The 22,241-nt window shown below is 39.0% G+C and overlaps 1 protein-coding gene across 1 annotated transcript in view; it reads left to right on the top strand.

Annotated features, from left to right (window-relative positions):
• The first annotated feature begins 2,165 nt into the window (after positions 1 to 2,165).
• Positions 2,166 to 22,241, top strand: part of LOC131370316 (thyrotropin-releasing hormone-degrading ectoenzyme-like) — a 154,780-nt gene continuing 134,704 nt past the window's right edge. Inside the window, exons 1-3 of the mRNA XM_058417577.1 lie at positions 2,166 to 2,704; positions 6,554 to 7,239; positions 13,272 to 13,545. Of these exons, the coding sequence (XP_058273560.1) occupies positions 6,569 to 7,239; positions 13,272 to 13,545 (945 nt within the window). The 5' untranslated portion in view covers positions 2,166 to 2,704; positions 6,554 to 6,568. The remainder of the gene's footprint in view (positions 2,705 to 6,553; positions 7,240 to 13,271; positions 13,546 to 22,241) is intronic.

Here is a 22,241-nt window from a genome sequence, read left to right as displayed (position 1 = left end):
CTAAACGGTGTACAAAGCCATTTGAAATGAACCTCAACAAACTTAAAGCGTTCAGCAAGAGGCAGTTCAATCAAATGCTAGTCTGAAAGAGGTTGGAAACTAATGCACACTGTATTTTTTAAAGAACTGCTGACAAATAATGAATTGTCTTCAAAGAGCATATTAGTTTGCAGTAAAAATGCTGACTGGAACAATCTGAGTAAGTGTCATTTTATAATCCAGAAAAATCTGATGACTTTTGAAAGGGCTAAAGACTTCTGCAAAGCCACTTTTGTAAGTGATAGCAATGACTAAGTTGTTCCTTGATGATCCACAACATTTTCTTATAAATGGACAAGCATGTAATGTTTTCTTTAATAAAGAAGAATGTGTACCAGTTTGCAAGCTGCACTGAAAAAAAAGGAATAATGCAAGACCCAGAACAAAATAATCATCTCATGGCCACATATTACACTAGCACTTCATTCATTATTTCTCTATAACAGTGTGGCACATTGTGCTTTTTTTCAATAAGCTTAACAAAGTACAAGGAATACTGAACATTATGCACTGTATAGATTATGTATGGTGTACACAGTAATTTTATGACAGAACAGTATATAAAGTATAAGCTCTTTACTACAGTATATTTAGCTGAATCTAAGCAGATAATATAGCCCTACACTTCAGAATCCATTCTGCTGATGTTGTCAGCAGTCACATCATCAATAAATACATGAGAGCCAGGTCCAGTCTGGCAGTCATCCATGCCCATGGCATAAGATGAAGTGGTAAGCAGATCACAAGAGTTCCTTTTTTTCTCTCTATATATAGCTACAAAAGCATTAGTGAGATCAGCCCCTGATGTTGGTTGAGGAGGTCTGGGGTGCAATTGATGTTCCAGTTCATTTCATAGGTGTTCAGTGGTTGAGGTCAGGGCTCTGTGATAAAACACATGAGTTTTTCTACTCCAACTTTGGCTAGCTACTGAATGTCTTCATGGAGCTCGCTTTGTGCACAGGGACATTGTCATGCTGAAACAGGATTGGGTTTATTAGTTCCAGAGACAGGAACTGTAATGCAACTTATACATATGTACTCCTGGTGGTCCTGCGCTCTCATTGCCGCGGCCTGGGTTCAATTTCTGGGCAGGGTGCTAACGCAGCCACTGAAGAACTCTCAGTGCCGGTCCCAAGCCCAGATTAAATGGGAGGGTTGCGTCAGGATGGGCATCTGGCATAAAACCTGTGCCAAAGACAAACATGTGGACCAAATGATCTGCAATGTATTTTGTTTTTGTTCTGTGTAGCATCTCTGGTCCAGGAGGAACATTGTTTCACTTCACTGTGTACTGCATAAGCTATATATGATTGAAGTGACAATAAAACTTCTTTGACTTGACTTGAGTTGATCTGCTGTGGCGACCCCAAACAGGGAGCAGCCAAAAGAACAACAACAACATATGTATAATATATATATATATACAGAATATACAGTTAATGTTATGGAGCTGAGTTGATGTTCATACAGATTTCTCTCGCAGATCGTCTATACATCCCACTCCCGAGCTCCCAGTGTTCTGAGTTTCCAGTGTGAACTCAGAAACTACCCTGACCTAATAGTTCCTCATGTGCCCTTGGTTGCTGTTGTAGAAAGGACATTAATCAGTTACATTTACATTGTTTACTGTTCAGTGTCACCCAAATGAGGATGGATTCCCTTCTGAGCCTGGTTCCTCTCAAGGTTTCTTCCTCATATCACCACAGGCTTGCTCATCAGGGATGAAATAAATAGGGATAAAATAGTAACTTTAATTTAAATTTATGTCATTTTATGAAAACTCTCCTGTCCTGTCCTGAAGACGTCCTCGTGACGGAAAATTTCAAAAGCACAGTGGCTGTAACAAAATGCTGACAACAATAAATGTTACACAATTTTGTTACACAAAACCCTCATTATTCGTCTTATATTTCCTATGTGGATCGTCGGCCATACCACTCCCTGTGTATGAGCTGTTACTATAGAAACAATAACGTATTAGAACGAGCGCATGAATATGAACCTATCGTTTATTTTACAGCCGGAACTACTGTCCGAGCCGTGCTGTTATATAAAATTAATCCACACCTTCTGACCAATTAGATTCGAGAATTCAACCGCGCTGTTTCACACACACACACACACACACACACTGAATGTGTAAACAAGTGTGTTTGCGGCTATGAGATCAGTAGAGAAAATAAAGAGAGAGCGAAAGAGACATTGGGGAAGGGAGGAGTAAAGAAAAAGAGTCAAAGTGATAGAGACAGAGACAGAAGGGGTGAGAGAGAGAGAGAGAGAGAGAGAGAGAGACAGAGGGAAGCGAGTGCATTTAATGTTTGCGCGCGACAGTGTCGAACTAGAGAAAGTCAGAGGGATTGAGACAGACGGAAGAGCTCTCTCTCTCTCTCTCTCTCTCTCGCAGATGAAGCTGATCATCTAAAGGCAGCAGGGTACATGTGCAGCGGGCTCGCGGGATGCAGCATCGCAAAAACCGACGCTAATCCGCGCGCGCTGATGCGGGATCCAGTGGTGAGCGGGGGCGCGCGCTGATCACGGAACAGAATGCACAGAGTCTCCCCCCCACGTGCTGCAGGCGGATGTGAGCGTTAAAGAGCGAGCTGCGGGGCCGAGGACACAGGAGCAGCGCGAACTGGAAGCGATGCTGCGTTAAGTTAAGGCGCTGGTAAGAATCTCAATCAGACTGCAACATATGTACACGGCGATGACTTTAGCAGCCTGGTAATAACACCGGATAATTTGTGAATGAGTATGCGTGCAGGTGCAAAATAAAAATAAAATAAAATAAAATAAAACTTCGTAAAGCAAAACTGTTTGGTCGGTGATTTGAAGGATAATCGCATGTTAGGTAGTTTGGGTCAGTCGCGCAGCCTCATGCTTTAAGGCGGTTATTGTAGAAGCGCGATCCGTCCTCCCTTCCCACACTGTCGCTCATTTTTGTCCTGTGCACGGTACAATTCACATCAGACAGACTGGAAGGGAAATGCGCACGCCCGCTAAAAATAGACATACAAACGGGTGACAAATTCAACGAAAAATAAGGAGGCTATGGTATGCTGTGAGGGGCTTTTCGCTGGCATTGTTTGGGTCAACTTGTCCCATTATAGGGAACTGTAATGATTCCGAAGTTATTCTAACTGACCATCTTTATCTTATAATGCAATATTTCTATCCTGAAATGTTCCAGGATGATAGGATATCCTCATCCACAGGGCACGAGGGCTCACTGACTAATTTTATGAATACATAAAATAGCCTAATATAAATCACATGCTATGGCCTTTACAGTCACACGATCTCATGTCAGTGGAAGATAATGGACCGACGTGTTAGTCAGAGCTCTCCATTGCTATCAGCAAAACACCGATTGAGGAAGCTGTGTAGGAAGAATCGTTTATCCTTCTCGTTCCAATGAGTTGTAGAATTTATGCCAAGGCTCAGTGAAGCTCTTCAGTCGGCTTTCAGGTGGAATATTTCGCGGAAATTTCAGTCCTGCTCTTTCAAACACTTTATTCTTAATCGGCTTCATAGCAGGGTATGAAGGACTACACGGGGTACACTCAATGTTTTTAACTTTTGTGTAAAGAAATTCGTTGTAGGCTGGAATGGCATCTCGAAATGGTCCAGATTGTGTGTGTGTGTTTGAGAGAGAGAGAGAGAGAGAGAGAAAGAGAGAGAGAGTGTGTGTGCATGTGTGTGTGTGTTTGAAAGAGAAAGAGAGAGTGTGTTTGTGTGAGTATGTGTGTGTGTGTGTGAGAGAGAGAGAGAGAGAGAGAGAGAGAGAGAGAATGTGTGTGTGCGCGATGGGTTGGAACCGCATCCAAGGTTGCCCCCCATTCAGCCAATCATGTGGCAGCAGCCAAATGCATAATATGCAGATACAAGCTATGGTGGGTACAGGTCCAGCAAAAGGCAAAAGTTAAAGATTGGCAAAAAAAAGACCAAGTAAAGATTTTCCAATTTTCAAGTGTTTAATTTCGAGCTTTTGGCATGGTGATGCATTCTGAGATGCCTTTCTGCTCACCATGGTTGTTAAGAGTGGTTATTTATTATTTAAGTTACTGAGTCAGCTTACAAGGCAAATATTAAAGACCTGAAAACAGCCAACAACGTGGGAGAAGAGGGTAGTAAGGGAAATGAAGTATTTAGACACTTTTCTTTTCATAATTAAATAATGAAGTGTATATATTATAATATCCCCATTGCATATATCCACTTAAAATGTACACACATAATGAAGCAAAAATAAATATGTTTAAAAACTGGTTGTTAAATTCATGCAACAAGTAGCAGACATGGTAAGGGTGAAGAAGTTTTCAATGGCTCTTAGGGAGAATATTATTAAACAGCACTTGATTGGAAGAAGCTATAGCAAAGCCCTTAAACATTACTATTAGTAAAACTGTTGAGATAATATGCAGGTAGAAAGTATCTAGAACTAATTGTCCCTAGACAGGTGCACAATAAAAGAAGTCAAAATGTGCTCTTGAAAAGAGCACAAATCCAACAGAAAAGCCAACAGTCATGTCAAAAGAATTGCGGGACAACCTGAAAGCAGCAGAGGCAACAGTTACACAGGAAACCCACACAAATCTTCTCTGCTTAAACAGAAGCCTAAAGATGGATCTAGACAAATCTGGACCATTATAAAACAATATTTTCTGGTCAGATGTAACAAAAATAGAAAGAAAGGTTACATGTATCTTACAAGAACATGATACATACAGTGAAGCATGGGGGTGGGAGCATCATGATACGCAGCTCCACAACCTCTAACATGCCTCAACAATTCAATACTGTGTTTAAAACAGAAGTGTGTGTGGGTTAGTTATTTACAGAGGATTATGAAATTGCTGGCCCACCTTTATGGGTTTCCGACAGTTTCCAAGAGAAATGGGGCAAAATTAAATGACAATAATGCATAAAGCTAATTACTGTACAGCTTAACATACTGAAAATGTTCAAAACTGTAATCACCCATTACAGCTTTGCAAATAAAAGTAATTATGAATACATTTTTCCCTAATCAGCTTTACATTTTCAGTGTAAGTTTATGCCTTACTTTTTCAAATTATAAGTCAAGACATTATGTGAGTAAATTTGAAGTGGAAGGATTATAAATATCAAAACGTATCTGAATACTTATTTCCCTCATGTAATGCTAACTTTATTTAAGCGTAGCTGCTGGATGGATAGCAGCATGCTCTGTCTGGACCATTAAACTTTAAAATGACGTCCAAATAATAGACTATCTATCCCAAAGTTTGGGTTGTTAAAATAACCCAATAACGTACAAGTTACCCCAAACAAATACCCCAAGTAATCTGCTTAGGATGTGTATGCTATATTTGTGTGTAATGCATTGTACTCATATAATCTTAGAGTTTAATGTAAATTAAGAAATAAATATAAATAATTTATAAGGAAATGCCAGAAAAAAAAGTGAAATGCAAAACTTTTTAATTTTTTAACATTATTTTTTTGTGATTTTTTTTTAATCTACTTATATAATTAATTGAAAAAATATATTATGTTCCCCCCAAACCCTGTTATTCTTATTACTGCAGTAAAATGCAACTGAGGACAACATCTTAATATGTAGCAAATTTTACTCAGCTGACATTGTTCATAAAATATATTGATAATGATACCGATGATGAATGAATCCTGTTACTGAAATTCTATTCATGCCATGAAGAAGTATACAGTACAATAAAAAAATCTTTCTTTTTTTTTAAATGTGTCATTGCAGATGAAATTAAGACTGTGAAAATATGTATCTCAAATTGACAATGTTGCTGTCCCAAATGAACAAGCACATTGTCTTAAAAGCCAAAACATGATAAACATTTCTGGCATTTGGCAGATGCCGTGTTCTAGAGTGGCTTACAATTGATTTCATTTTATACAAGCATTTCATACTAAGCAATTGAGGGTTAATGGCCTTGTTCAGGGGCCCAGCAGTGGCAGCTCAGTGGACTTTGGCTTTGAACTCACAATCTTACAACCAATAGTCCAACACCTTAACCACTAAGCTACCAGGTCAACAACATGCAATTAAAATAAGTTTTTAGTCAGTCCTGACATAAGCATGAGCCTTTCTCTCCTGGAATACAACATAAAATGTTTTCCTTTACATATAAATAGTCTATAATACATAGAATATGTTAAGCATATAAAGCATATAATAGATTCATAAATGCTTTATATGCTGTGGGCATTCATAATCTGTTCCAATATATCTAAATATAATCTACAATTAGTTTTAATATGTGGATTTTATTTCCTGTCCTTACCTTGAAGTTTATGTGTAGTTAATTAATTAAATATCAAGTGATAGCTGTTTGTTTAGACAGGACATGGTACTAACTTATCCAGAAATGAGCATTATTTACATCACATGTAAATACATATTAATTCCATGTTGTTGGTATGCTTTTTTAGATGTTGACTAGACTAAATACTAAAACTATGAAACAATTTTGCATACATACTGTTTCCCATTTCTTTACAGTGACTTAAAGTGCCAATGGGGATTGAGGACCTGAGCATGAGGAATGGCCGGGCGCTGTCCGACCAGTGGGCGGACGGTGTGGTGGTACGACCCCGGACCACTGAACAGCACATCACTGTGCACAAGAGACTTGTGCTTGCTTTCGCTATCTCCATCCTCACACTCATCATTGTGACAGCCATTGCCGTGATGCTGGGTGTTCGCTTTGAGAAATGCAGCGGTGGCAGTGAGAGAGTAGTTCTACCTGCTACTGGGTCTAATCAGTCACGAGACGGAAATTCTGAGCATAAAGGGGAAGACACGCAGCCGTGGCGGCATTCACGCCTACCGGCTACGCTACGCCCACGCCACTATGACCTCCAGCTCTCTGTGTACATGGACAATTATACCTTCTCTGGCAAGGTGAGCATCGAGTTTGAATGTGTGAACGCTACCAAGTTCATCGTGCTGCATGCGGACAGGCTGGATGTGGATAAGGTGGCTGTCTACTCAGACAGTAAAAAATCAGGTGCAATGAGGATCCACCGTCACTTCCACTACGCTCCCAACCAGGTCTATGTCATCACTTTGCACCGAGAAATGAAGCCACTCAGAACATACAAGATCAACATCACATTTGAAGCTCAAATCGAAAACGAACTGTTGGGCTTCTTTCGCAGCTCGTACATGCTGCATGGAGAGAAAAGGTAATTAGACCTTTATATTTTGATGCTTTATAGCAAAATCCTTGTGTCCAGCTGGACTTGCATAAACATTCTAAGTGTGTGTAGTAAGAAGGGAAAGTCTATATACACAAGACTTTCTCTAGAGTTGAATTAACACTGCATTGAAAAATGATTGACGGTACAGTTAAATATTAATCTGAAATATTATTAAATGATTCTAGAGATGTTATTAAATGTTGTAAGTACAGATATCAAAGATTTTGTAACCTCCATCTGTGCTTTGATTCTTCTATATATTTTCAAGGTTACAATTTTATGCAAAGAAACACTAGAAATACTACAATACTAGAAAATATTGTAAAGCAGCAAAGGGACTCACACAACTGCCAAGAGAAACTTCATTAAGGCTACTTTAGAACCTAATCTAAATGGCAAAGTTTTTTTTACTGGTTTATAGTTTCTGCCTTCTGCCTATGAATTTTTTTTCATAATTTTACTCTAAGGAGTGAGGACATTTTATATGTACACTATATATACATACACTACCACTCAACAATTTTGGATCACTTGCATATTTCAGCTTGATTTCCGCTATGGAGGAAGACTCCATCAGCCAATCCATCTTGTGGGAGATGCTCCAGGAAGCATGGGGTGAAATCTCTTCAGATTATCTTGAAAAATTGACAGCTAGAATGCCCAGGCTGTAATTACTGCAAAATGTGGCAACGTTTGAAGAAACCATTCATTATTTCCATCAAAATCATTATTTCTAACTCTGACATGTCAGCATGTCCTGTTCTTTTGCTATATTTTCTAATTTCGCCAGATTTACACAATATTTATGTCTCTAATGAGATATTAATTAATGAATTAATTCAATATTAATTAATTAATTCACTTACAAGGTTTATGCAGGACTATATCTTTACAACAATGAGCTCTTTTGCCCTAATGAATATGCAGTTTGGGGCATTTCTTCCTAAAAGTTCAAAATCATGCGTGTCATGGTTAATTGAATACGTTTGCACTATGTAGGGTCATTTACTCAACCTAGCCTTTAATAACAGACATGTGCTTCTAAATGAATTTGCAGTTAACATAAAATGCCTGCTCTTGTACGTCTTTGGCAACAGCTGAAGGGCATTGCTTTAGAGCAATGTGACATAAGTCATACTTTACTGGTGTTGGGCATGTGAGATATATAGATGATATTATCGCTCCTTACATGATATTAGGTATGATATCATGTCACTATATTATATGATCTGACCTGATAACTGTTACAAAGTTTTGTGTAGGAACTCTGAAAAAAGCCCCAGCAGAAAAGGCTTATATGAGTTATCACTCAAACAATAGCATTATAGCTGTCTTTTTCTCCCAAATGAAATGAGAGAGCAGCCTCAATAGCATGTGTATATTATAGACGCTTCTCCTTTACTCAAGCTCATGCTTTTGTCTCTCGCAGAGATGCTCATTTGGCTCCTTTACATTCTATCAACGTAAATGGAGAATATTTCGAGTTGAATAGGTGTGAGTCATTCAAATATAAATGCTTGTTAACTTGATATAGAATATGAGATTCCTCACCACAAAGGAAGGGAGCTACTATTTACGGAGTTATTTAAGAAATTTCCATTCATCTTCAATGACCTCCTTATTCTAGTCAGAGCAAGAAATCTAGGAAAATCTCAGTAACACTGGGTTTGAGGACGGGAATACACCCTGACTGGGATGCCAGTCCTTTGTAGGACACCATCTGCATGCACACACACACACACACACACACAATTTAGCATAGCCAATAGAAAAATAAGAGTGTGCTTATGGCTGGCTTATGGCTTTTATTGGAGTGTATAACCTCATTTGAATGACTAGAGAATCGTATCTTATTGAATTATTTTGGATGCAATTGAACCTGAAGCTATCAAATAAACCTAAAGTTGTTGAATATGGCTGAGAATTCCTTTATGTGGCAAATATCCTGCACAGCATCTCTAGTGGTAATTAGTATTTAGAAGCCACCAGAGGTATAAAAGTTCAAAAATGTGTAGATTCGTATACGCCATTTGAAGACAAGATGAAACCAGTATTCTACAGTATTAGATTTCATATCAGATAATGCAGGTTCCAACCTACAATGGCAGTTTCATCTAGCTAAACCCTGTGATGTAGAGTCTGTTAGAAACAGACCATGAACTGATTTCCAGTCTTTTATTTTGCGTAGTGATTAAAATATATGTAAAATATTTTTTTTCCTATTTCTCACTGCCTGTAATAGACAGTTTTTCATCTGGCAAGATTTGGTTTTCTTTCAGAGTCTCTTTCAGGTCCAAGTTTATCACAGCTAAAAAAACCTCACTCAAATATTGTTCTTCTCTTTTTGTGAACAAAGTGTTGTGGGGATGACAGGTTGTACATGATCTATAGACTAAACATAACCCCAAATTCTTATCTGACCTTCACTTAGTTCGTTGACATGAAGATTAAAAATTGGATGAGTGAAAAAAAACAAAAACAAACAAGGGTAGACTCTGAGTCTGTGGACACTGAGCATACCAGAAGACTGTCCTGATTTAATTGTGTTAAAATTCAATTAAATGAATTCAATTAAATCAATCAATTAAATTAAATGTGCTGAAATTTTACACCTTTTTGTCCTGATCATATTTCTAAAATGGTGGTGGATATACAGTGGAAAACGTCCATTATACAAAGGTATGCTGTGATTTTTTTGTATAGCATATATAAAAAACACTCTCTGAAAAACCACTCTAATCCTGAACGCATCGAACTTGTCCTGAATTTATCTTCATCTACGTGCCCGGCCTGTTCTTGAACCCGTTGCTTATACTTCAGCCCTCCGTATTGCTCTAATACATCAGTATGGAGTCTGTAGACCTTTCACCCATGCAGCAGCTGACCCTAGTGACCGTTCGTGCTACAGGCAGTCCCCTTTATATCGATACACATACAGCACTTTGTCTAGGATGCAGTGTAGAACAAAAACCGGCTACAAACTTTGGGCTTGAAAAAACCCAGTTTAACACAGGGGGTCTAGGCTGTGGGAAGCCCCAGGCACTTTCTGTTTCACTAGAGGATGCTGGCAAATGGTTTGACACAGGCCTGCTCCTAGCAGCAACTCTCAAATCCCAGAATTCTTTTGGCATTCTAGCCAAAAACACTGTGACTCTCACATCAATGCCAGTGAAGTCTTGCATCCAAATCTACAGGAACCGTTCGCACTAGTTAACTAGCACGTAATCATCTCAGTCTGTTTGGCCAATTATGAGTTTTTCTAGAGAGCCAAATCATACTTTGTCCAGTAAATATGGAGAACTAGTGTTAGAAGTACTGTTGACTTGCCAAATAACTTTAATAGCTAATTTGTAGCTGTCAACATTGATCCAAAGAGTTTACAGGTTTATAACATTTACTATTTTACTACTGTATCTGCCCCCACAGCAATAGCAATTCTGCTGTTTACAAAGTTCTTATCTGTTCAAACCACAAGAGACCCATAATCCCATGTTGAGATCTAATTAAATGTGGTGGACAAAACTTCAATAATATCAAAATAACAGCAAAATATTTATGCATAACAGGCAGAACAAGGACTTAATGACAGCGGCCTTATTTACAGCCGTTTCTACAGTAACTATAATCATCAAGCACAAAGAAATGGCTTACTCTACATATGTGGACTACATAGGGCGGAGCATAATGGTCTCTATGTCCTATGTAATGCAGTATATGACCAAAAGGAAGCACTTTATGGTATGCCCTGTGGTTTAACAGCTCATTTCTCTGAGGTTTACCTAATCAGACTTTTATGGTTCACAAATATTCATCTCATTTGAGGTCTAAGCCAAAGTGAAAAACATATTAGTTATGTGGGAGAACCTGCCAGAAGGACAGCAATGTCTGCAGCACTCCACCAATGAGGCATTTATGCTAGACCGGCCAAACGGAAACTATTCCTCAGTAAAAAAAAAAGAGGATATGACAGCTTATGTTGCCAAAAGGCACCTAAAGATATGAGCTCATGTGCAGATATCTAGGTTTAGAGATACATCTCAGTAGCTAATCCACAATAAACCACATTTTCTCTGTATTCTTTTTTAATATATCACAGGCTGCAGATTAGTTATGAAGTTTGTCTGTTGAATTTAGACAGTGGGCAGAGACACAGGTGCTCTGTACTGTATCTGCACACGCATCAATGTAAGAAATTGTAAGAACTGGCTTACATTAGACTGTACTGAATCTTATTTTTTTGTGCCATTAGAGTTTTGTAGTGTTAACAACATCATGTTCCCCAGATATTTTCATTCTATCTGCACTAGTAAGAATAATAAAATGTTTTGCATGAAATTGCACTCAGAGGATCAGAGGAATCCATGCAGTTGCTTCCCTCAGTTTAGCATCAGTCACACTCTACCACCTCCATCTTTCACATCTGCTTAGTGTTCCTTGATTTGCTCTTTGCTGGAGATGCAGTGACAATCTTCCAGCAAGATGATGATCCAAATCTCTTGGGTGGGAAAGCCACATTTCCTCCACTTACTCTTAGACTAGCGCTTAACTTTTACTTTGGAGAGCCCTAATGGGAATCTCCATCAAGCTGTCAATTGCTGAGCTGCTACGACTGTGTGGAGAATTACCCCTAGCCACTCACCAGCCACTCACTGAAGGATTTTTTTTAAATACACTTCTCATTTCCCCAACTGTGGAAATAGCTAAAAGACTGAAATAACATTGAAATAATATTTTAGAATCTGCCTTCCAAGGCACAAAAGAATTATAACCAGATTATATACGGTAGAGATTTAAAATTTAGTTATGAAGTGGACAGGAGTTTATTAGGCCTCTTTTTTATTCCCAACATGGCAACAAAAGAGAGGTAATTGCTCAGGAATCATCCTGAATCCTGACAGCTAATGCAGGCAAAGCTAATGCCAGGCAGGACTAATTATAAAAAGTGAAATTTTGGAGGTCTTAGTTCTTTGCTTCTCAACAGCCCACACTTTCTCTTGACTTTAACTTTCTATTTGACTTTCTTCAGTAGCTATGCAGATTCCAGCAACTGCCAGTTCAAATCCACAAACATCTGTGGCCAGGAGCCCAAGAGAGCAAAATTGGCCATGTGGTCAGGGAGAGGTGGCATGCACCCATGATTGGCTGATGTTGCTGTGATTGACAGGAGAGAAAGAGTATGCCATCCATCCCTCCCTTATCAATCACAGTGGCACTAGCCAATCATGGAAATGTGTGAACTCAGGCATGCAAAAGGGGGCAGATAGCACGTCTGAGTGTTACACCAACCCCTTAATGTTGCATGAGCAGCAGTTTGAAAAGATGCGGTTGGCTTGCTTCACGTGCCTGTTGTGTGATGGGGAGAGCTGCCTAATGGGTGGGAATTGGCCGTGACTAAATTAGAGAGAAAATCAGGGTGAAAACAGAAGAATCTGCAGCTGCTCTCATCCTTATCCAGGTCATGGCTGATGGCTAATGTGGTGCTTGCTGAAATCCTATATTTATATTTCTATGCATATTTTTGTGAACATAAACATGTTTAATCTATAACAGTCTATAATTTGTACATTATATGACTATATTAAAATGTCTCCATAAAACGTTTTCATTGATGCTTTTTACATCTGAGGAGTATTTTTTATTGCTGAAGTGTACATCAAATAAAGCTGCCATCAGGAAATCTTCCACTATTATTTAAACTTTTAAAAGTCACTGTAACTTTTTAAAAGGGCTGGGACAAAGTGAAATTACATTTTAAGTTGTGATTGATTGTTCACTTAAAAATCTTCTGAAATATATTCAGGGTTTCTTGTTGAATCTTTTTTTTCTATTCACTCTCATTTCATCTCCTTTTTTTTGCCACATAACTCTTTATTTTTTCCTCACTTGACCCGATTCTTCTCTTCTTATCTCTCTGATATCCTCTATTTTTCTTTTCTTTGTCCATGTCTCTCAATTTCTTCTCCTAAAATCTTATCTTTGTCTCACCTCTCCTTTTTTCAATCTTCACCACTTCACAGGTATCTTGCTGTGACCCAGTTCTCACCGACTCATGCGAGGAAGGCTTTCCCGTGTTTCGATGAGCCAATCTACAAAGCCACCTTTATTGTGAGACTTAGGCATGATGCCTCTTACCAGTCCCTCTCTAACATGCCCATTGAGGCATCCAGCCTTGATGAGGATGGTTGGATCACCAATCACTTTTACAGGACGCCTCGCATGTCCACTTACTATCTGGCCTGGGCAGTTTGCAACTTCACCTACCGAGAGGCGATCACAGATAGTGGAGTTGTGGTAAGTATTACACAAAGGTTTTTAACCCAGCATGCGTTTCTATGTGCAGAACATAGATTTACTCTGTTTCTAATAGAAATTTATGTTTAGAAATATAGCTAATGCATTAACAATGTGTGATTGAACTAGACTCTGTAAAGTGTGAGCATATATGTACATTTATTGAAACATAGATAAAAAACAGGCAAACATCCGTGTTAGTCTAAAGTGAGAGTTAAACAGAGAACAGTGAGGAGTTAAAAACAGAATAGGTAATCAGGTATCATGTATTGGCAACACTTTGCAATAACCATGTGCTTATATAGTCAGATAGTGAGCAGAATGTGAACAATTTAATTACAATTCTGTGACCTCTCTTGGCAGGGAGGGGTCACAGTCCTTTGCTGTGACTCATTATATACTTAATATATTATATGTTTGAGATGACAACATTTGCAGTAATGCATATGAAAACAGGAACCGAGAGCAGGAATATGTAGCCACACAAGATGCTGATGTAAAAAAAAAAAATCCAAGACCAAGACTGCCAGCTACCAGATTAACCAGTGAGGATGAGCCTGATGATGTTTCCAACAAGCCAGGTGTGAGGAAACAACAGAGGAGGTTTACACCAGGAACTAGTCAGCATTGTGATTATGCTTTAAAGAAAATAAAGGGCACAAGTTAGTCTTGCATGACTATGGAGTAATTGCCATTTTCATGACTCAACAATTTCTTGCACACTTCTCATATGAACCCTTTAGATATTTTCTTAGGATAATGCTGCAGTTTTCAAGATCAGCTGTCAGATTTCTGACTGCAACAAATGTTTATCATTAGTGCTAGATTCATAGAACGACAGAGTAATGTGACAGCTATAACTGCATTAAGCAACAGTTACACTACATTTTTGCATTGAATATTTGGTCATTAGGGTGCATCTAAGTCAGGTGTTTATGGGAAGTCCTGGTGTGACATGTTTCTGGAAAGAAACTAGTACTTCCATGAACAGCTAGCAATAGGCAGGTAGCTTGTTTAATATAATATTCATCTAGTTGCAAGCTGCAAACTTTGCCAAAGAGTGTCAATGTTACCCGCAGTAGCTAGTTCTTGCAACCATAAAGAATCCAGAGTACTGTGACAATACCTCAATGATGATAATGTGAAATGCCTGTTAAAATCTGATTGGCTGACAGTGGCAATGTTTTTGAAAAACATACAAAGCATTTTATACAATTTACTGTATACTTAAAAAACAAAACTTTGTGGGCTCTGCCCCACATGTACTCCCAACTTTCAGTACTTAGACTTCTAATGATAGGCAGTATCTCCATGTTCAGTCTTTAATCCTATTGCCTATAGCAGCCTTTTTCTGAACATGCAGGTTTTATTTGTATAAGGTATGATTGCTGCTTTAGTCTAGATGTACATGTTATACATCAGCTACTAATGTCTAGTGTTTCTCCGGTAAATCCTTGGATTGCACTTAGACATGACCATTTTAAGGTTCATTAGGATTATAACCAACGATGGACACTTTACACATTCATACATAATTCATTTATGCTACTACAGTTAATTGAATATGTAAAGAATTGGACCCGTTTACTCCAACCGCACAGATTATGCCCGAGTTAAACGAGTTAAAACATTTTTAATTAGTCTTACACTCCGTCTGTAAGGTTCCTCATAGACAGACTCTCTACGGGCATTATGTGTTTAGTGAATATGCTCACATCTGGTGCAGTACTAAAGAAAAGAAGAGTATTGTGATTAGAGTGGAATCTGATTGGTAATAACTAGCATGATCATCTGTTTAGCAACCCTCAATTATTTAACCCCTCTGGATGTAATCAACAAGCGCAAATGTTCAAGAAGGCTTCAGCAAGCTAACATGATGTGAAAAATAACATCTGTTATTTATTTATAGGGTGTGCTTTTTGGGTTTGTGCATTTCAAGCAGTTTGAAATGTTTTTTTTAACAGTTCTTTCTCTCTGGAAGTGTAACTCTCATTCTCGTTTTGCAAGGCAGCTAATCTAGCTGCTACTGTCACCTTGGAGTTGATGCTATCTCCCTCATTTCACACACCATGAGCAAGGTACTCCCTGTGCGGACAGCATAAAGTTTCATACTGTGTGTGCAGAATATGTAGTACATTTTATATTGCTAGATTTTGCTTGTTTGTTTCTTCCATTTTTATTAAAGGGTATAGTCATGGTTTCATCCTGTCTTGTATGTGTGGGTGACAAAATCCCCAATAAAATGGATCGCAATTTCACATTTAAGAATTTGGAAAATTTTACATTCAGTATTCATTAAATTTGTAGGTACAAAAGTAAAATTGAACCACTGGTCCATAGTGCTCAGAAGATACTACACCTGCTGTCTTCAATGAGCAGCTCAAGCTGATAGATGTCTGTAATTCCTAATCTAAAGGGTATATTTGAAAATAATATGAAATGCTGTTGTATGTGATCCAATTAATAAGAATTGACATAAAAATATTTCTGCACAAATATTTGTATAAATAGTGCATGCTTTTTAAAGGGTTTGCTTTGACATTTAAATGCTCATAATATAATTATTAGTGGGTAATTCTCTATTAGCACTAGACACTCAGTCTGGCACCACTGTATGGTTTTGATCTTGCCTAGTCCTCACTCTGCCCTCTAGCACCTTCCGGAGAACTTAATCAGTGTCCTTGGCTAGCATCCTACTCTGATTAGTGTAATTACTCTCACCACCATCTGGGTCATTTCTTTCAGCAATGACCGCTCCCATTTAGTTTTACATTTACTTTCAATATTGTGGTTTGTAGCAGTTAGCCATGCACTAGCACTCTTCATCAATCACATTAGATGGGCAGGCTTATCTGGGGAGCTCAATCTGTCAAACTGGTGAAGCTGTGCGAGTAGTATGAGAAGACTAAAGGAATCATCTTGGTGTCAAGATATACAAATGGTCATACTTAATGTGTGCTCCAATACACTGTTCACACTAAATGTGTACACATACAAATACACACTGTACAGTAAACTTTAATGAATAAGTTCTAATCAGTTTGCAAAACAGGGTATATGCAGATATTTACATAAGTACTATTTTATCAAGTTATTTTTAAACCCTGAGATGACTATTTTACAAAAGTATTCATACCTTTTAAATGAAACCACTAAGACTCTTCATAGAGCTGGCCACCCAGGCAAAATGAGAAAAGAAAGGAAAATGGCATTAGTCAGAGTGGTGAACAAGAAACATGAGGTAAATCTGTGAGGTCTACAAGGTCATATCTCCCCAGAGATGGTGAATCTGCCAGAAAAAGAATAAAAACTCCAGCCATCACCAATCCGATGTTTTTACTACCCCTTAATAAAAGGCATGCATTAGAAACAAGGTTGGCTTCTTTGACCTGTTCCTTTTCTTTGTCCAAAACATCTCATCACCTGGCTAATTCCATTCCTACAATGAAGCTTGGTAGCAGCATGATCCTGTGACTATATTTTTCAACAGAAGGGATAGCAGGGACTGGGAAACTTGCCAAAATATAGTGTCATCCCTGTGAAAAACCTCTCTAGAGCACATAGGATTTCAAATTAGGGCAAAGGGTAAACTTCCAACACATCAGTGACTTCATGTCCCAAAATGAAAGCCAGGACATGCAGAGCCTGGACATGAATCCAAATAGAAATCTCTAGTGAGACATGAAATAGAGCAAAATTAACCATCCCTATCCAACCTGTCAGGTCCTAAGAGGTTCTGAATGGTTCTTAGGTTGTAGCATCATCCTGAATGGAGCCGAGTATGCATTATTAAATGCATGATCTGTGAAATTGCATGCTTAGAATTCTTGTCCTGTTGGAAGTTAAAACAAAGAGAACTACATTTCCATGTTTACTGAGTGTCCACATGCCATTTGTATGGATTCTTTTCAACACTGTTTTTCCTTTATCAGTCCTTAATAAAGCCCTGATTTGAGGTGTGTCCAAGCTACACAGTGGCCAAAAGTATGTCAATACCTGATGATGACAACCATACTTGTGCCTTCCCTAAACTGTTGCCACAAATTCAGAACCACAAAATTGTCTAGAATGTTTTTTGTATGCTGTAGCATTAATATTTCCCTTAACTAGTCCAAACCTTACCAGCATAACAGTGTCTCTGTGTACAAAGTGAGATCCATGCTTTGCCAAGATTGGTGTGGAAGATCTCAAGTGGCCTGCACAGAGCCCTGACTTCAATCGCACTGAACACCTTTGGGATTAATTGGAACGTGGACTGTGTGCCAAGCCTTCTTATCTGACATCTTACTAATGTTGTTGTGGCTGAATGGGTACAAATTCCCTACAGGCACATTCCTCTAGTGGAAAGCCTTGCTAGAATAATTGAGATTATTATAACGGAAGGACTAAATCTGGAATGGCATGTGCTAAAATCACATATGGGTGTGATTGGTCAGGTGTTCACATACTTATGGCCATATAGTGTAGCTGTAGGGAGCACAGGAGTTTAGTGTGGTGCTGCTGGAAGTGATGTGAGGTCCAGGTTCCAGATGAGAAGAGGTTGTGAAACCCAGGATGCTCAGCTGTTCTGTAATTCAGTGTGTGATGACTGTGGTGAATAATGAACTGAAGTCTGGGAACTGAATACTAACATAATTGCACTTATTCGTTCCAGGTGAATGCAGTGGACTAGGTGTTATATATGTTGGAAAGCTGTTCTTTCTGTTTTTCATGACTAGCTGCTTGTAGAAATTCATGATGATTTATGTTGAGTGCTACTAGCCAGTAGTCACTGAGGTGGGACACATGATTTCTTTGGCGCATGGAGAACTGTAGTCACCTTGAAGCACACAAGGACAACTGCCTGGAAGACAGGAAGATATTGAAGATATCTGTGATGTCTGTTGATAATGTTAAGCTGAACAGCACATCCCTTGTGCATGTGACCAGGCAGATATAAGGATTGGGTATTGTAAGGACCAGCTGCTTTTAATGGGTGACAACTCATGACATCCATTAATGCCCAATATGCCTGTCAACATACACTATATTGCCAAAAGTATTCACTCACCCATCCAAATAATCAGAATCAGGTGTTCCAATCACTTCCATGGCCACAGGTGTATAAAATCAAGCACCTAGGCATGCAGACTGTTTTTACAAACATTTGTGAAAGAATGGGTCGCTCTCAGGAGCTCAGTGAATTCCAGCGTGGAACTGTGATAGGATGCCACCTGTGCAACAAATCCAGTCGTGAAATTTCCTCGCTCCTAAATATTCCACAGTCAACTGTCAGCTGTATTATAAGAACGTGGAAGTGTTTGGGAACGACAGCAACTCAGCCACGAAGTGGTAGGCCACGGAAAATGACGGAGCGGGGTCAGCGGATGCTGAGGCGCATAGTGCGAAGAGGTCGCCAACTTTCTGCAGAGTCAATCGCTACAGACCTCCAAACTTCATGTGGCCTTCAGATGAGCTCAAGAACAGTGCGCAGAGAGCTTCATGGAATGGGTTTCCATGGCCGAGCAGCTGCATCCAAGCCATACATCACCAAGTGCAATGCAAAGCGTCGGATGCAATGGTGTAAAGCACGCCGCCACTGGACTCTAGAGCAGTGGAGACGCGTTCTCTGGAGTGACGAATTGCGCTTCTCCATCTGGCAATCTGATGGACGAGTCTGGGTTTGGCGGTTGCCAGGAGAACGGTACTTGTCTGACTGCATTGTGCCAAGTGTAAAGTTTGGTGGAGGGGGGATTATGGTGTGGGGTTGTTTTTCAGGAGCTGGGCTTGGCCCCTTAGTTCCAGTGAAAGGAACTCTGAATGCTTCAGCATACCAAGACATTTTGGACAATTCCATGCTCCCAACTTTGTGGGAACAGTTTGGAGCTGGCCCCTTCCTCTTCCAACATGACTGTGCCCCAGTGCACAAAGCAAGGTCCATAAAGACATGGATGACAGAGTCTGATGTGGATGAAATTGACTGGCCTGCACAGAGTCCTGACCTCAACCCGATAGAACACCTTTGGGATGAATTAGAGCAGAGACTGAGAGCCAGGCCTTCTCGTCCAACATCAGTGTGTGACCTCACAAATGCGCTTCTGGAAGAATGGTCAAAAATTCCCATAAACACACTCCTAAACCTTGTGGACAGCCTTCCCAGAAAAGTTGAAGCTGTTGTAGCTGCAAAGGGTGGACTGACGTCATATTGAACCCTATGGATTAGGAATGGGATGTCACTTAAATTCATATGCGAGTCAAGGCAGGTGAGCGAATACTTTTGGCAATATAGTGTACATGTCTTTGTTGTGTAGGAAATGCCTGTGGATACTTTTTGGTATCATTGCACTTTTTCTGATAGTCTGGAGCAAACTGGCCCTTGCTCTGTGGACAGCTGACTTGTCATCTGACCTTAAAGGCAGTGTCTTGGGTTTTCAGCAGTGCACACACTTTTACAGTGACTTATGGTTTCTGATTAGAGTGTGTGATCTTGAAGGAAGGAATATGCTCCAGTCTGTGTGCTCCATCTCATCACTTCAGGAAACAGAATGGAGCATATTCCATCCTTCAAGACCACACACACTTCTGCAGTGACCTATGGCTTCTGCTTATTGTGTGTGGTTTTGAAGGAAGGAATATGCTCCAGTCTATGTGTTCAACACAATCCTGAAGTGATGACACGCCCCGCTCAGAGCAGATTCCTTGCTTGCTCATCACTCAACCCTTTGCCAGTTAACAATTGTTATCCCCCAATCTTTTTTGATTGCCTGTGTTTTAGTTCAGTAAACTGAGTCCTGCTCTTGCATCCACTGGCTATGTGAAGATTGTGCCAAAAATGAATGCAGCAGGTTACAGTGAGCTTGTCAAGCTGTCACCATTCAAGGGTGTGTTGTTGGAGAGCAACAACAGTAATTTGCTGATATCCATGCCACATTAGGGGAACTCAACTCTAACAACTAGCATTTACTCCTGCACTTTCTCCTATTATGGTGTCTCAGCTGCCCTACTATTGCTTAGCTCAATAGGTATGATGAAAACCCTTCAAAATGTCTGGAATTTCTAGTGCAATGATTATAATATACAGTAAGTACTTTTTTTTCTTCTGATGTCAGACAATACCAAGATACTGTAAGTTGCTTTAGTTTGGTATCCTGACATCAGGTCTAACCAGGAGAAATCACAATCTCTTTGCTGAACCCTTCCTTAACATTTTTAATCATTCCTTTAAGGGAAAAGAGGCTGGTGAATGGCTGAGAATATCGAAACAATGGCAACATACTACAGCAGATATACCTTATAGTTTTACACTATAGTTTCAGGCAATAAATTAAATGAAATGAACCAGCCCTTTGAAAAATATTGACACAGAATTTATCTTCAGACACCTTAATGAACTTAAGTCTTGACATTTGTCTTAACAGAAGGATTAATCCAGCTCAAGCCCCTGGCTTCACAGTGAGAGCGTCGACTCAAGTTCATGAACCCGTACAAAAGAGAAATACCAGGTTAACCGCAAATCAGAATGGGTGAGAAATAACAGGAGAAATATCTGTGCTTCAGATGAAGGGAAATATCTGATCACATCACCCAGTGCCCCTACATTCCAGAAATCTATTTTCGTAAAACATTTTTTTTTCTCTTTGTTGTCTTGCAGCTTTAAGACATCACATACATCTTACAGTATTAATCGACAATAGAGCAGCTTGGGACTCCATAGGCCATGGAACCATTTATCATCTGTCTGAACTCTGAATCAAGTATTTGATAGGAAATGATTAGAAGAAACAATCATCACACACTGCAGCACACTTCCGTGCCTTGTCATCAGCATCCTTAGTAAGGTACCCAAGTAAGAAAATGTACACAATAGTCACATAATTCCCCCAATTATCCCATTGTCCTAACATGTCCCTGACTTCAAACACACACATTTTAAGACAAATTAGACAGTAATTAGTGTACAATTCACTCAATGCTATGACCTCACTATGTGATCACCAGTCTGCTCATACACTATACCTGTACCTTTTATCATAACCATTGTCCTATCCATTGTCTCTTGTAGAGAAAAGAAAAACATAAAAGAGTTGAAGGACCTTGGTCTTCATTTATGCCTTGAATACTCGGGTTTAATGTTCTCTTTATTTGCTTCCTCAGCGCTAATACAGATAAGCAACATGCCAACACTTTTTCAAGAGCCAGGATAATGAGCCATCTTGCTCCTTTAATGTGTTCATACAGTAGAAATAGACAGGAAGACAGACAGCTGAATGGAGTGAAACAATAATTAAAGTATAATACAGCAAATGAAAATGGTGTTATTGTAATCAACAGTAAAATCACTATAAATATGTATAAAGAGGCTACTGACATTAAAATATTTTAAGGAATCATTAGTACAATGCACTTTAATGTATAGGCAATCAATAATATAAACATCTTCATTCAAACCAATGGTTCAGATAAGAAATATCTTTAACATCTATGGTAAACAGATCAATAACTCAATAAACTTACAGCCATTGTGTTCTGAGTGGTTTTAAACAAAGGATTAGCTTAGATTCAATCTCAGATCTCCACTGTGTTTACAGCATCATGAATACTAATATCCAGTATGCACAGGTGAGTGTTTCTCATCTGATACAGTTCAAAATACAAATCCTCATGTGTCTATGCAGGCAAAGCTATAAATAAAGCTGAACATTTAATCAAAGTTTTTA

This window comes from Hemibagrus wyckioides, linkage group LG19, assembly GCF_019097595.1.
Source record: "Hemibagrus wyckioides isolate EC202008001 linkage group LG19, SWU_Hwy_1.0, whole genome shotgun sequence".
Taxonomy (NCBI): domain Eukaryota; kingdom Metazoa; phylum Chordata; class Actinopteri; order Siluriformes; family Bagridae; genus Hemibagrus; species Hemibagrus wyckioides.
Note: the sequence above shows the minus strand (reverse complement) of the source record. Positions and strands in the feature narration are given on the sequence as shown.